This window comes from Cajanus cajan, chromosome 1, assembly GCF_000230855.2.
Source record: "Cajanus cajan strain Asha chromosome 1, NIPB_CcT2T_4, whole genome shotgun sequence".
Classification (NCBI taxonomy): domain Eukaryota; kingdom Viridiplantae; phylum Streptophyta; class Magnoliopsida; order Fabales; family Fabaceae; genus Cajanus; species Cajanus cajan.
Genome location: NC_138517.1, coordinates 28,169,507 through 28,186,162, shown reverse-complemented (window position 1 = coordinate 28,186,162; position 16,656 = coordinate 28,169,507). Strand labels below are relative to the sequence as shown.

Here is a 16,656-nt window from a genome sequence, read left to right as displayed (position 1 = left end):
CTTTTATATTTCCCATTTTACCCTTGTATTATGGGGGTGTTTTAGATCATAGGTTTTTAATTTTGGGCTAAGGTATTTAATTAGGGAGTTAGACACATTTTTGGTGGTGTTTGGACCTATTTTTGGACTTAGAAAGGCTTAGGCCCAAGTGGAGGGCAAAGGTTGCATGGTCTTATCATGCACCTAGATGTAGCCTAACTAAACCCAAAGTTTCCATCCTTGGCCACCAAGTTGCATCTAGGGTTAATTTGGGTTTCATTTGGTGTGCATTTGGCACCCTAAATGCAACCCTAGATGTCTCCCACTCCTATAAATACCCTAGGCACCACACCTTGTAAATACTTAGGATATTGAATATAAAGAGAGCCTTTTGTGCCTTTATATCTTTCCTTAGTCACCCTTGGCTAATTCGGCCACCTCCCTCCCATCTCCACCTTGAGAGAAACAACCCTAGAAGTGGCCTTCATCATCATGAAGTGAGCCAACCCTAGAGTACCCTTCTCAAGCGTTTCCTCAAACACCTTCTACCCAACTTCCTTTTTTGTCCATTCCATCATCATATCCACCCTAAAACCTTGTGCCACCTTTGAAGAACTTGATCCTTGGAGAAGGCGTCCTATTCTTTGTTGATCATCTCAAGTTCATGCAAGCTAGGATGCCATCACTTCTCCTCTAGGTTTTTCTTCAAAGGTTTTCAACCTTTGAACTAGGTTCCTCAAGCTTCTTCAAGCTTCTTGAATTGGCCGATCCATCCAAGTTGCCTCTCCACCATTGAAGGTTCTTCAAAGGTGTTTCAAGCTTCTAATCCATCAACCTCAAGGTGCAAAGGTCGAATTAAGGTGGAGCTATGGAGATTCAACAACCGGTCTTCATCTAGCTTCCATCACTTCTCGATCGTCTGATATCTTTTTTCCGTGTCTTGAAGGACTCAGTTGATGAAGTAAATGGGCATTTGTGCCTTTTGGTGCTCTTGCACTATGACTGCGCTGATGACTAGGTAAAGGAGTAGGTCGGCATGATGATCCGGCCTTTGAAGGATTGGTGGTGTCGTGAGGAAGACTTTGAAACTCTTGAAGGCTTCTTCGCATTGGTCGGTACACTCGAAGTTCTTCAGCTTCTGCAGCAGGTGAAGATGGGCCCTGCTTTCTCTGCCAACCTGGGGATGAAGCGAGAGAGGGAGACTAACCTTCCCGCCAAATGTTGGACATACTTGATAGTTTGTGGGCTCTGCATTTGTATAATGGCTTTGCACTTCTCCGGGTTGGCTTCAATTCCCCTGCTGGTGATCATGAAGCCAAGAAATTTACCTCCCTGAACGCTGAAGACACACTTCTCTAGGTTGAGGCACATTTTGTGTTTTCTGATATGGCTGAACACCTCGGCTAGGTCAGCGGCGTGAGCCTTGGCTGACAATGTCTTGACGACCATGTCGTCCACGTATACTTCCATATTCCTTCCAATTTTCTGCTGAATACCTTGTCCATCAGACGTTGGTAAGTGGCTCCTGCATTTTTAAGGCCAAAGGGCATCACGCAATAGCAAAAATTTACGTGGTCGGTGATGAAAGTTGTGTGCTCCTCGTCTGGTGGGTACATCATGATTTGATTGTATCCCAAGTATGCGTCGAGAAAGCTGAGAGAGCATGGCTGGAAGCGCCGTCAACCAACCTGTCGATACTCGGTAAGGGGTACGAGTCTTTGGGACATGCTTTATTGAGGTCGGTATAGTCGACACACATGCACCACTTCCCTGAGTTCTTTTTTACCAGGACCACGTTTTCCAGCCACGTGGTGTATCTGACTTCGCAGATGAAGCCCGCATTTACCAGCTTCTGTGTTTCGGCGATGATGGCATCGCGTCGTTCCCCTTCGACTTTCCTTTTTCTATGAGAGACCGGCTTAGCTTCCTTGTGGATGGCTAACCTGTGATAGATGAGATTAGGATCAATACTTGCATGTCTGCGCTTGACCATGCGAAGAGGTCGATGTTTTTAGAGATCTCTTCAACTAGCCGTTGCTGAGAACCAGAGGGTTGGTCTATGCGAGTCCCGGAACCTCAACCTCGTCCTCGTCCTCGGACATGGTAGCCTCCCCTGTAACCTTGCTGCCGTTGGACGTATTGTCTGAGGTGCCCCCCCTAGACGAGCTACTCTATGCGGTCTCTGAGTATGCAGCACTCCTCGGTCATGTGGCCATAGTTTTTTTGTTACCGACAATGCTTGGATTTGTCCGCACTGTGTCTAGGTGGTGGCAGGGTGAGCAGATTATTGTTGCTGGCTTCCTCGAGGATGTGTACCCGGGGCACATTTAGGGGATGTAGAAGTCATACCTCCCCCCTTTACTTGCCCTAGGAGCCTTCTTGAATTGGTTGTCATTGGTGACCTTCATCTTATCTTTGTGGCCATGGTCTGGTTTTGCCTGTGATTTTCCGCGAGCCTGGTCGTGAAAAGCGGAGTGCTCTTCCATCTAAATGTACCCTGCAGCTCGAGCACGGAGTTCGTCCATGTTAAGGGGAGATCGTCGACACAGGCTATCGACGAACGGTCATGGCTTGAGCGCCATGACCATGGCGTGTAGGGCGACCTCGGGGTTCAAGTTTCGGATCTTAACCGAGATGCTGGCGAAGCGCTCCATGAACGCCCTCAGTGGTTCGTCGTCACCCTGTTTGAGACTGGCCAAGGCGGCTGATGTGACGTGTTGAGGTCGACTCGTTGCATACTGTGTCGTGAATCGTCTCCCTAGAGTGTCGAAGTTGTCAATTGACCTTGCTAACAATTGAGTGTACCAGGCGAGTGCTGCTCCCTTGAGCGAAGTTGGAAAAACTCTACACAAAATAGCATCCTCATTAATGTATAGGTTTACCTGCGTGACGTACAGATCGACGTGCTCATCCGGGTCGGCAGTGTTGTCGTAACGGTCGATGTTGAGAGGCTTCCACCCAAAGGGCAAAGGCGTCTCCATCATGCCGTCAACGAAAGGGATGGCGACGGATGCTCGCCCTATGCCCTAGGGCTTGGGCAGGCTCATTGCTGACTTCATGGTCTGACCTATTCAATGGCACGTGTGACCGATGTATAGTATGTGACACCCTTACTACCCCAACAAATACATCATAATAATGTAATTAAATTAAGAAAAATAAACTTTAAAATTTGGTAAAAGGGTTCACATAAACTTCAAAAATCGTTCTTTAATAACCTTGAATATTAAAGATTTAGAAAATGAAACACAAAAGTTTACAAATTATTTTCAAAATGATATTTACAATTCCAAATCCATATAAAAATTCTTTCCTAAAAGTCCTCTGCCCCGATGTCACAATATCAGAGCATACCCCTAATTTAACTGTTGGCATTCTAGATGCCACTCGCAGCCGGATCTTCCTCACCTAAAACATCCACAAAATTGTACGGTGAGAAAAGAAAACATTTATATGTAAAGTACATACAAACACACAACATATCATCTCATTATAACTCGATACTTAACAAAATATTCATAAACATTTCAATGTATCATAACTTTATCAATTGCGCATCATCATCACGTCACAATTCGCAATCACAACAATCATCACAAATCTTACAATCAACCCTATGCCAAGGTCACGCCTATAGCATCTCTTGCCCAAGGTCGTGCCACCCCCGACATAAGTATTAATTGTCTCACACATCCCACCCTATGCCAATGGTACACTCGTCCCTAAAATATCACCTACCCAGGGTTCGTATCATCCCTGATCATCCAGGAGTACGCTCGTCCCTGAAGCATCACCTACCCAGGGTTCGTACCATCCCTGATCATCCAGGAGTACGCTCGTCCCTGAAGCATCACCTACCCAGGGTTCGTATCATCCCTGATCATCCAGGAGTACGCTCGTCCCTGAAGCATCACCTACCCAGGGTTCGTATCATCCTTGACCATCAAGGGGTACGCTCGTCCCTGAAGCATGAGTGTGAGGAACCACAATCTCATCACAATCACATTCCACACAACATCTCATTGTTCAATTCCATACACACATCAGATAAGTCCAAAATAATGGGTTTCATATATCTCAAGCAATTCACATCTAAGTCATCAATTTTACCAATTAATATAATAATCAATGGAATTATCAATTTAATACAATCTTAACATAAATAGTAAAATTCCCAATTATTCCAAAACCTAACACACAGGCACTTTCTACAGTTTCGTTCTCCCTCTCAGATTATCTTTTTTACAAATTAAATATGTATTTCTAATTCTCAACACATACAAAATCTAATGGGATCATCAATTTCTCAAACAGAAATATTCCAATTTTTCCAAAACCTAGCTTACAGGCACTTTTCTATAATTTCGTTCTCTCTCCCAGAGCATCATTTTTACAAATAATATATATATTCATGATCCTAAATTCATACAGAATCATGTAAAACCAATAATTCTCCAAACAGAAATAATTATAAAATTACTCATAATCTTAAGGGCTCTTCCTCTACCCAGTTCCCTCATGTAACTCTACACATAAATAATTCCCTTTTCCCCCGTACCTGGATGAGCAAAAGATGAATGGTCTTGGTGTGATCTAAGATCGTTCCTGAGTACTCTTCCTTAGAGATCTTTGTTTCTCCTCTTTTTTTCCCTAACCCTTCAGAACGCAAATGAGGCAGATAGGGTTAACACCACCTGACTCCTTTCTTAAAATTAATCCATTGGACTGGGTCAACCCAACCCATTTTCCTTCTCTTCTAACCCACTTCTAATTTTTCTCAAAATAATTAAATAAAATAAATACATGTATATTATAAAAATATTTTTTCTCTATAATAATAATATATTTCTGACCCTAAATATAATAATATAATTTCAATAACAAAATATCATATAAAATCAACCTTCTCTTAAAACATATAAATATTTATTTAAAAATTCTAATAAAAATACTTATTTAATACGTACAAAATAATTGTCCAAAATAATAATTATTTAAAACGTACAAAATAATATTTCTCTATAATTATTAAAATAATTATGACCAAATACCATCTAATAATAATAATAATATAATAATAATAATAACCTTTTTGAAAATTGGGGTGTTACAATACTTCCCCCCTTTTAAGAAATTCGTCCTCGAATTTATGAAATGAAGAGGTTCGACTATGACTCCTTCATTAAACTCAAGATTCTTCCTAAACTTCCTAGGCAAACCCACAACAAAGTCTAGACACATTATCTCACTTCCAAACAGGGACATCTAAAGGTTACAAAAGTCCTAAAAGGCTTATGATGTTCTGTCTTAGACTTATATTATACTAAACATGAGTACACAAACTTCCTCTCCTCCTCTCTTCACCTTAGGCCACCACGCTTCCGCTGCGCCACTCTGATACATGTTAATAGCTCCTAAGTGGATGCTAAAAGTACTCTTTTTTCCTTCCTCTAAGATCATCTCTTAATTCGGGATTACTAGGCACCCAAATTTTGTTCTTGCACCTCAAAACAACATCGATTCCTACTCAGAAAAGGTTACCTATATTCCTATCAATCTTCTTCACTTGGTTCACTAAGAAAGGATCTGACTCTTGGGCTTTTTTTAATCTCATCCATTAATTCACTAGTCACTTTCGACATACTCAATTCAATGCTTCTAAGGGTAAGCTCACACATCAAGCTTAAGTCTGTAAACTCTTCAATCAAATCCAACCTTAAATCATCAAAGACGATAGATGAAAGATCATCCTACTCAAGGTATCTGCCATAATATTAGCTTTTCTTCTATGACCCTCTCTAAAGATCAACCACCTAAGCATAAGTGCACTAGGTACACATACTAGATCTCAAAGTCTTACCACTTCATCTATACCCGAGATAAACATTTATCCATTATCTTGTCCTATAGCCTCATATCTTATCACCAAAATGAATCAACAAATTATGTTCCTCCAATTTTCCTTTAACAATCGACTAGTTATTCGAGTCATACCTAGTTTCACACTACTAAGGATAACCTCATAAGTCAAGCTTAAATCCCTAATTTGAACTAAAAGATCCATCTCTCTAATCATAAGGAAAAGCAAATATAAAGGTTTCCTACTCAAAGCATCGATCACCACATTGGCTTTACCTAGATAACAACTAAGATTAAAATCCTAGTCCTTAAGAAATTCCAACTATCTCCTTTGGTCAAAAGATATTTAAGGCTCTAATGATCACTAAATACCTCAAGCTTAGAATCATATAGGTAGTGTCTCCAAATCTTAGTATAAATATTACAACCGCTAACTTAAAGTCATGGGTAAGGTAATTCCTCTCGTGATTTCTCAATTTCCTAGAAGCATAAGCTACTACCATTCCTTCTTGCATCAACACTCCACCCAAACCTATCTTAGAAGCACTACTATATACCATAAAAGGCTTACTAAAATCCAGTAATATTAACACTAGTCAATCTTTCCTTAAGAGTTTGGAAACTACTCTCACACTCACTATCCCACATAAAGGCAACTCCTCTTTCTCGTCAATCTAGTCTAAGGTAATGTTATTTTAAGAATTTCCTCAATAACTCTCCTATAATAATAAGCTTATCTAAAAAGACACTTAACCTCACTAATTGAGTTAGGTATCACCCACTGAAATACAACTTCTACCTTAGATAGATCTACATTATACCCCCACTAAAATTATAGGACCTAGAAAACTCTTCTTATACAACCAAAATTCATACTTAGATAGCTTAGCCTAAAGCTATCTTGGATAAATCCTCACTCTCAATTCCAATTTGATGATAGCACACGTTAAGGTCAACCTTACTAAACACCCGCTAATTGATCCATAAGGTCATCTATCCTCATATCAACATACATGCATATCAAATCATATTAGAATATCTACTTCAAACAATCGATATATATCATTCCTAAGCATGTACGAATCAATCACCATTTACTCCATATAGTATGTACATGAACCAACTTTACCACATAACATCATACAATCTTAAACAACCTCTCAATCCACCTAACATCTTAGAATCATGACAAAAATCAATTTTTATCCTTGCATTGTCTAACGATTCAAAAATATCATGACACCATACATATCCCTTCAACAATGATCAAAGAAAATGATACCTAGAGAGTTATACTCATCCAAATGATCTCAAACCTATCTCAAAAGAAAGCTAAGAGAATAAGTTAAAACTCTTATGAAGACATAAAATTCTAAAAGATCATCTTCTTAGCTAAAAATTTCAAAAACCGCAGCAGATATATTCGGCGCTTACAGCTAGACCTTTGATCACCAAAGTAGCTATAACTGGAGTTCTAGACCTCCGTTTTACCTGATTCCAATTCCATTGGAAAGATAACGTCTAAGGCTACAACTTTTATGAAGATCATAAAATCTAAATCTGTCAATATGGTAGTCATAATGGCACAACAAAACTGCAGCGAAAATATCCTCTACACCAAACAGCAATAGTATATTAATATATCTAAGGCCACAAAAATACATCAACCCTTCCAAACTCACACCTCAACTTCATATTCAAGCTTCCCACTACAATCCTAAACCAAACAACTCACATATTTAGCACAACAGACTTAGAAAATAAAACTCACATGCTACCTAAACCATAAACGGTAAACATGCCAACACCAACACTCAAGGGAATTACCAACATTTCAATCTCTCATCAAGGATACCAAAACTCCAATTCTCATATACAACCTCCTTGGATTCAATCGCTACAACTATAGATTCTAGAAACTCCATTAACCGTAAACTCTCGACAAATCAATGTCTCACCCAAATCTAAGGTCCCAATAATTTCTAGTTGATTAGCAAGGCTTCGTCCACTACTACTGGCACATATGCTCGCAATACGAGCGATACCACTCAACCACTACTTCTTACGTAAGAAAGAAGTATCAAAACAAATAAGCAATCATGAATAGCCTCAACTAAGCTATATCATGTCTTTCAGCCAAATTCTGAGAAAACAATATAAGTGTAAGCACAACACTAACAACACAAGGGAAACATCATCATCATCATTATCCTCATCATAAAGCAAAACATATTCCATCATTCATCTACCAAACAAGCATAGTAGACTCATAACTCACGGCCAATTGGATCGACCTGCTCTGATACCACTAAATGTGACACCCTTACTACCCAAACACATACATCATAATAATGTAATTAAATTAAGAAAAATAAACTTTAAAATTTGGTAAAAGGGTTCACATAAACTTCAAAAATCGTTCTTTAATAACCTTGAATATTAAAGATTTAGAAAATGAAACACAAAAGTTTACAAATTATTTTCAAAATGATATTTACAATTCCAAATCCATATAAAAATTCTTTCCTAAAAGTCCTCTGCCCCGATATCACAATATCAGAGCATACCCCTAATTTAACTGTTGGCATTCTAGATGCCACTCGCAGCCGGATCTTCCTCACCTAAAACATCCACAAAATTGTACGGTGAGAAAAGAAAACATTTATATGTAAAGTACATACAAACACACAACATATCATCTCATTATAACTCGATACTTAACAAAATATTCATAAACATTTCAATGTATCATAACTTTATCAATTGCGCATCATCATCACGTCACAATTCGCAATCACAACAATCATCACAAATCTTACAATCAACCCTATGCCAAGGTCACGCCTATAGCATCTCTTGCCCAAGGTCGTGCCACCCCCGACATAAGTATTAATTGTCTCACACATCCCACCCTATGCCAATGGTACACTCGTCCCTAAAATATCACCTACCCAGGGTTCGTATCATCCCTGATCATCCAGGAGTACGCTCGTCCCTGAAGCATCACCTACCCAGGGTTCGTACCATCCCTGATCATCCAGGAGTACGCTCGTCCCTGAAGCATCACCTACCCAGGGTTCGTATCATCCCTGATCATCCAGGAGTACGCTCGTCCCTGAAGCATCACCTACCCAGGGTTCGTATCATCCTTGACCATCAAGGGGTACGCTCGTCCCTGAAGCATGAGTGTGAGGAACCACAATCTCATCACAATCACATTCCACACAACATCTCATTGTTCAATTCCATACACACATCAGATAAGTCCAAAATAATGGGTTTCATATATCTCAAGCAATTCACATCTAAGTCATCAATTTTACCAATTAATATAATAATCAATGGAGTTATCAATTTAATACAATCTTAACATAAATAGTAAAATTCCCAATTATTCCAAAACCTAACACACAGGCACTTTCTACAGTTTCGTTCTCCCTCTCAGATTATCTTTTTTACAAATTAAATATGTATTTCTAATTCTCAACACATACAAAATCTAATGGGATCATCAATTTCTCAAACAGAAATATTCCAATTTTTCCAAAACCTAGCTTACAGGCACTTTTCTATAATTTCGTTCTCTCTCCCAGAGCATCATTTTTACAAATAATATTCATGATCCTAAATTCATACAGAATCATGTAAAACCAATAATTCTCCAAACAGAAATAATTATAAAATTACTCATAATCTTAAGGGCTCTTCCTCTACCCAGTTCCCTCATGTAACTCTACATATAAATAATTCCCTTTTCCCCCGTACCTGGATGAGCAAAAGATAAATGGTCTTGGTGTGATCTAAGATCGTTCCTGAGTACTCTTCCTTAGAGCTCTTTGTTTCTCCTCTTTTTTTCCCTAACCCTTTAGAACGCAAATGAGGCAGATAGGGTTAACACCACCTGACTCCTTTCTTAAAATTAATCCATTGGACTGGGCAACCCAACCCATTTTCCTTCTCTTCTAACCCACTTCTAATTTTCCTCAAAATAATTAAATAAAATAAATACATGTATATTATAAAATATTTTTTCTCTATAATAATAATATATTTCTGACCCTAAATATAATAATATAATTTCAATAACAAAATATCATATAAAATCAACCTTCTCTTAAAACATATAAATATTTATTTAAAAATGCTAATAAAAATACTTATTTAATACGTACAAAATAATTGTCCAAAATAATAATTATTTAAAACGTACAAAATAATATTTCTCTATAATTATTAAAATAATTATGACCAATTACCATCTAATAATAATAATAATATAATAATAATAATAATAATAATAATAATAACCTTTTTGAAAATTGGGGTGTTACATAGTAGACCTGTGGGTAGGTGCCTTAGGTGCAATCGGTGGTTGGGAAACCGAGTTCCCCTCTTCCTCGTTTTGATTACATGGTTGATGGGGTTGATCAGAAGGGCACCAAGGAAGTTGGGCGCGAATGCGCTCATTCTCGGCACGCAGCGCCGCAAGGTCAGTTTCGTGCCTAGCACGGATGTTTTCCAGGTCAACGGCGTGTTGTTGTCGCATTTGCTCGACCTTCTCGATCAGTCTCCTTAGTGTTGCTTCACCTTCCATTCTTGTTGCACGATCTAGATTGTTTGTTGCTCGTCTACTATGGCTTCGGGTGAAAACCATAAGCGTGGCCAATAAGAGATGTCTTGATTGGCCCCACGGTAGGCGCCAAATGTTCTTACCGGAGATCAGTCGTAGGGACGATCTGTTGGGCAAGATTGGTGAGCCTCCTTCACTGGGTACGCTTGTTGTTCTAGAGTGGGGGTGGTACCTGCGAAAGAGACTCCGATGCTAAAGTTAATGTTTGTGAGTGTATGGGTCTCGTATAAGTAATGCACGTACCTTTGTGTGAATTAGGATTTCATTGGGCCTTGGGCTTGAGATTAGATATGAACTATTTAGATAGTGGACCTTATCTTGGCCGATGTCGCCTAGCGCGTGTCCGAGGTTGTTCTGCGGTGTGATGCCCAGTTAGAACTCGGCTTCGTGGTACGGATAGTACAATTTTAAAAAAAATTATAATTTTTTCTTTATATATAAGCCAATATGTTCAGTATTTTAAAAGATAAATAATTGTATATTTTTAATATATTATAATAAATTTGATATAATAAAAATAATCTATATTATTAATTTTTACTATTAATAAAGGAGATTATTACTCTATTTATTGTACATAGTTTTTCTACTTTGTTCTTATAATCACATCTCAAACTATTCTTTCTCTTTCCACTATGTTTGAAAAATTACACTTACAATTATACTTAGTTAAAAACTTATTATTAATCACACACTTTTTTTTAATATATTTTTAAAATACATAATAATAATAATAATAATAAATAAAAAAATAATAAAAAATAATAATAATAATAATAAATAATAAAAATAAATAAATAATGATAATAATAATAATAATAAATAAAAAATAATAAAAAATAATAATAATAATTATAATAACAATAATAATAATAATAATAACAATAATAATAATAATAATAATAATAATAATAATAGTAATAATAATAATAATAATAATAATAATTATTATTATTATTATTATTATTATTATTATTTTAATAATAATAATAATAATAATAACAATAATAATAACAATAATAATAATAATAATAATAATAATAATAATTATTATTATTATTATTATTATTATTGTAATAATAATAATAATAATAATAATAATAATAATAATAATAATAATAATAATAATAATAATAATAATAATAATAATAATAATAATAATAATAATAATAATAATAATAATTCTCGTCCCTAAACTCTGACTCCATTTCTAGGCAACCAACAACTTTTCTACAAAGAAATTATAAATAATGTATGAATAAGAGTATGTTAGAGTGGGACTTAATTTTATTTTTTTTTGCAAATATTATGATTTCTTGCATTAATCTAAGGTTAAAAACGCGCGGTTCAACCTTGTTTAATTGTTGGTTGATAAAAAGAAAAAGCATTGCTCCTTTTTAAAAGAGACATACATTTTTTTTTGAACTTATATAAATAAAAATAGTTAAAAATTTTTGGACCGACAAATAAATATACTTTAATTAATTAAACTTTATTTAATGGTCTTATTTTAAAAATATTTATTAAAAAACTAAATGATACCTCTATTTGCAATAAATATAATTAAATATATTTTTAAAATGTGGTATATATTTTATAGAAAATTTTAAAAAAAATTAGGGTTTAACTATGTTTTTATCCCCTCAAATATGGAGTATTAATATTTTTGATCCTACAAATTAAAAATTTATATTTTTATTTCTTATAATTAAAAAAAAAAAAAAAGTTGTTTGTTCCTTCAAATTTAAAACTTGTGTTTTTAGTCCTCAAAATATCAAAAGTTATTATTTTAATCCCTATCAATTTGTAACCTTCATTTATGATATTAGTGACTAAAATAATACTTTATATGAAATATCAAAGACAATAAATAAATTTTAAATTTGAGAAAGTAAAATAATAATTTTTATATTTTTGAGGATTAAAAATAAAACTTTTCAATTTGGAGAACAAAATGATATATATACCCTAAATTTAGAACATTAAAAACTTAATTAAATATAAATTTAACTAACTTCCTTACTTTGTATGAAATTAGAATTTTTTTACACATACATAGATAAAGAGGAAATGTTTTATTTGTTAGTTACCAAATGTAGATGATTGATTGGCTGCTATCGGCTAGAAATTCATCTTTGCATTGTGACCTCAGTTGGTTTATCCGCTTTGGTTCCTCCAATCGCTATGTAGAAGCGAGGAATCTAATTAAAATGAAGATTATTATGTTAAAGGAAAATCAGTCACGTTTTGAACTTTAACGTTTGCCATCACCCTTGGCGTTTTTCCTTATCTGTGAAGAACTAGAAAGCTTTGGCTTCCGAATCATGTTCGAATATTGGAAAGCATATTAGCTTCGGCCCACACCCCCAATTCAATTTGGAAAATGGATCCTCAAATATTCCAAAAGAAATCCAAATAACTGAAGTATCGATCCAATCATTTATATTTATTAAACTATGTTCAGTGTTCACCATTAATATATATGAGTTTAATGGTTATAAAAAGTTTTAAACGATTAATCGATTAGAAATTACATTTTGTATGAGTTTTAGGATAAGTATCGTAAAGTTCAACAAACTTATTATTTATGATTTGTGATTGGATTACATATAAAGATGAAAATAGTTCACGTCACACAAGACTTTTATTATATAAGATAAAGTTGTTCTACAATATTAAAGCTTAAGTTTGAAGTATTATCTATTATAAAATTTTTTATAGGTTTGAACTAACATTTTTAATGTCTGGTATAACCTATTAGCCTATTTAAAAGTCAATTAATATATACTTTTTTTTTTGGTAAAAAAAAATATATTTATACTAATAATGTTAACCAATAAACTTTATTTTTAAAAAGCCAACAAATTTATTTTTAAAATAAATATAAAAGAAAAAGTGAATTATGTTCTGTTAAAAGGACAATTCATGCGTGTATATTGATGTACACTCACCACAGATTAAAAGCTTATAAACTTATAATGAAAAAAAATTATATAAAAAATATTTAAAATATTGATAATTTGTTTTTGTTTTATAAATTTATTTGTTTATTTATATTTTTAATACCATATGTATATATTTTTTTTTATAATATTATATAAATAAATTTAATTTTAAAGTATAGTTTACTTAATATTATTAAATTTTAAATTTTAAAAAAATATAGGAGAAAAAAAGAATTATTTTCTATTGGAGGGATAATTTATGCCTAGTCGTATGTTGATATACACTTATCATACACTCATGCACAGGTCATAAGTTTATAAATCTATTATGAGAAAAAACAATTGTATAAAAAAATATTTTAAACATTCATAATTTATTTTTGTTCTATAAATTTGCTTATATATATTTTTAATAATATATGTATATTCCCCTAAAAAAAAAATATATGTATATTATTTTTATTATATTATATAAATAAATAGGTTGACCTATCAAGCCTAAGATAATTTTTTATAAGTCTAAGTTTAACCTTTTTATATAAATAGATTTTTTTTTTAAAGTTTAAGCTTGACATTTTTTATTAAATAGGTTAGGCCAAACTTTAAAGAGGTTAGACCATAAGTCCCTATTTAAGATCCAACATATTCTCAACCCTAAATATGTAACGCCCGTTTTATAATTTCCAATATTATACGTGTATATATATATATATATATATATATATATATTAAAAAATTAAAAGTGTATTATTAATAATATTATACGTGATAATAATATTTTTACAAATAATATTTACAATAATGTACTATTTTACATATTATTTCTTTCTCCACTTCTATTACAATATTTACATTGATAATGAAAATAAATATACAACTGAAATAAAATAGATCCATCAAATAGTCTCTACATTCCAATTTCTTCCAAGGAAATGCTCTGGAATCTCAAGTAGATCCATCTATTTTATAATATATTTAATCTAAAAAGAAAAACAAGGAAAAGAGAGGAGTAAGAACAATATCCAATAAATACAATAATTCAAAAGAATAAACAGAATTATTTATAATCAATATTAAACATATATATATATATATATATATATATATATATATATATATATATATATATATATAGATCATATATTAAATTTTCATGATACAATAAAATTTGAATTATACTTATAGTGACTAGTCAGGATAAATGAGCATCATCATAACACCAACCAACAAAAGGATATTTTACCTTAACCAACAATAGGATATTTCACCTTCATTCCTTACTAATTTAAATCCCCAAGGTCAAACCTCCAACTACAAATAATTCAAACTTTATTTTCTATGGCCATAGAACAATATTTATCTTCATAAATATGTGAAGAAATAACAACAAGACGAGTCCAAGATATCACAACTATATCATAGTTGATTACAAATATATTTACAATAAATATATTTACATAAAAAGAATATATTAAGAGTACCAATGATATAAATAAATATGACGATCATTATAAAATAATTAAACAATATAAAATGTGAACATCTTAATAATTATTATGGATAATAATAATCATAAGTTGAGCGAATAAATGAGGTTAGGGACACCCCACTAATTAAATATACATAAAATGTAACATAAATAAATATACATAATAGTATATAAAATTTAAAAGAGATAAGGTTCTCCTCCCCCTTACCTGGATAAGTAGGAGCTAAAATTTGAGCAGAACCTCCTCATCTGAATTCCTTCTTTCTTTCTTTCTTTCTTTCTCTCTCTCTCTCTCTCTCTCTCTCTCTCTCTCTCTCTCTCTCTCTCTCTCTCTCTTTCTCTCTCTCTCTCTAAGATTTTCACCTTTTCACTAAGTTATAAAATTTTCACCCCCTATGCCCCTATTTATAGGCATCCTGGCGCACCCGGAACGGCCCGTACTGATTTCAGAACGGCCCGTTCCGGAGCCTTCAAATATACGTAAATTTCTCAATTGGAACGGCCTGTTCTGAAACCAGAACGACCCGTTTCCAAAAAGCAGAACGGCCCGTTCTAAAATTAGAACAGCCCGTTCTGGAGTTGTTTTTAACATAGATTAATCATAAATGGAACAGCTCGTTCTCAACACCAGAACGGTCCGTTCTTAAACCAAAACGCCTCGTTCTGGGGTTCATTTTAACCCGCATTGACCATACTTGGAACGGTCCGTTTTCAACTAATATTTTCAGGCCATTTTATTATCTTGGAGCGGCCCGTTCCACTTTTTGGAACGCCCGTTCCGTTTTTTGGGAACAGCTCGTTCCGCTTTTCGGAACAGGCTGTTCTGGGCCTAAAAAAAATCAGAATTAATTTTTTTTATAAATAATTTAAATTATTATAAATCTTTAAAATATTATGTAAAGCCCCTTTTAATTAACTAAAATAATAATCTTCATAAATATAAAAATAAATAATAATTAATAGCCTATTAGTAGAAAATTCAGGGTGTTACAATTCTCCCCTCCTTTTAGAAATTTCGTCCCCGAAATTTACCTGAAAACAGAAATAGATAAGTTTCTTGCATCTTGCTTTCTAATTCCCTTGTAGCACTCACTACCTTATTGATGTACAACTCTATCAATCTCTCCAACGAATGTCTACTATTAATAAGTACAAGGTGAGCAAACTTGGTAAGCCTATCCATTAACCAAATAAGATCAAATTTCTTAAGAATATCATATATAACTACAACTAAGTCCATAGATAAAGAATCTTAGACTAGTATTCAAATTCCTCTACTTCTCTTTTCTCCTTAGGCCATGCTTCCGCTGCGCCACTCTGATACATTTTAGTATCTCCTAAATGAATACTAAGAGTACTTTTATGTCCTTCCTCTAAGATCATCTTCCTTAATTCGAGATTACTAGGTACATAAATTCTATTTTTGAATCTCAAAACATCATCAACTTCCAAGCGTAAAGGGCTATCTATACCTCTTCCAATCTTTTCCACTTGGCTCACTAAGAAAGGATTTAACTCCTAGGTCCTCTAATCACATATGTTAATCTATTAGTCCTTCCAACATACTCAATTTAATGCTCCTAAGGGTGAGCTCACACATCACGCTTAAGTTTCTAATCTCCTCAATCAAATTCAACCCGTACATCATAAAAATGATAGATAAATGATCATCCTACTTAAGGCATTTGTCACCATATTACTTTAATTTTTATGACCCTCTCCAAGGATCAAGTACTTAAGCGTAAGTTTACTAG

General features: G+C 33.8%; 1 protein-coding gene across 1 annotated transcript; it reads right to left on the bottom strand.

The window, feature by feature from the left end:
- Positions 1 to 2,543: 2,543 nt before the first annotated feature.
- On the bottom strand, positions 2,544 to 2,960 carry LOC109791341 (uncharacterized). The gene has a single exon (XM_020350628.1). The coding sequence runs from the start codon at positions 2,958 to 2,960 to the stop codon at positions 2,544 to 2,546; it is 417 nt and encodes a 138-aa protein (XP_020206217.1).
- Positions 2,961 to 16,656: the final 13,696 nt, after the last annotated feature.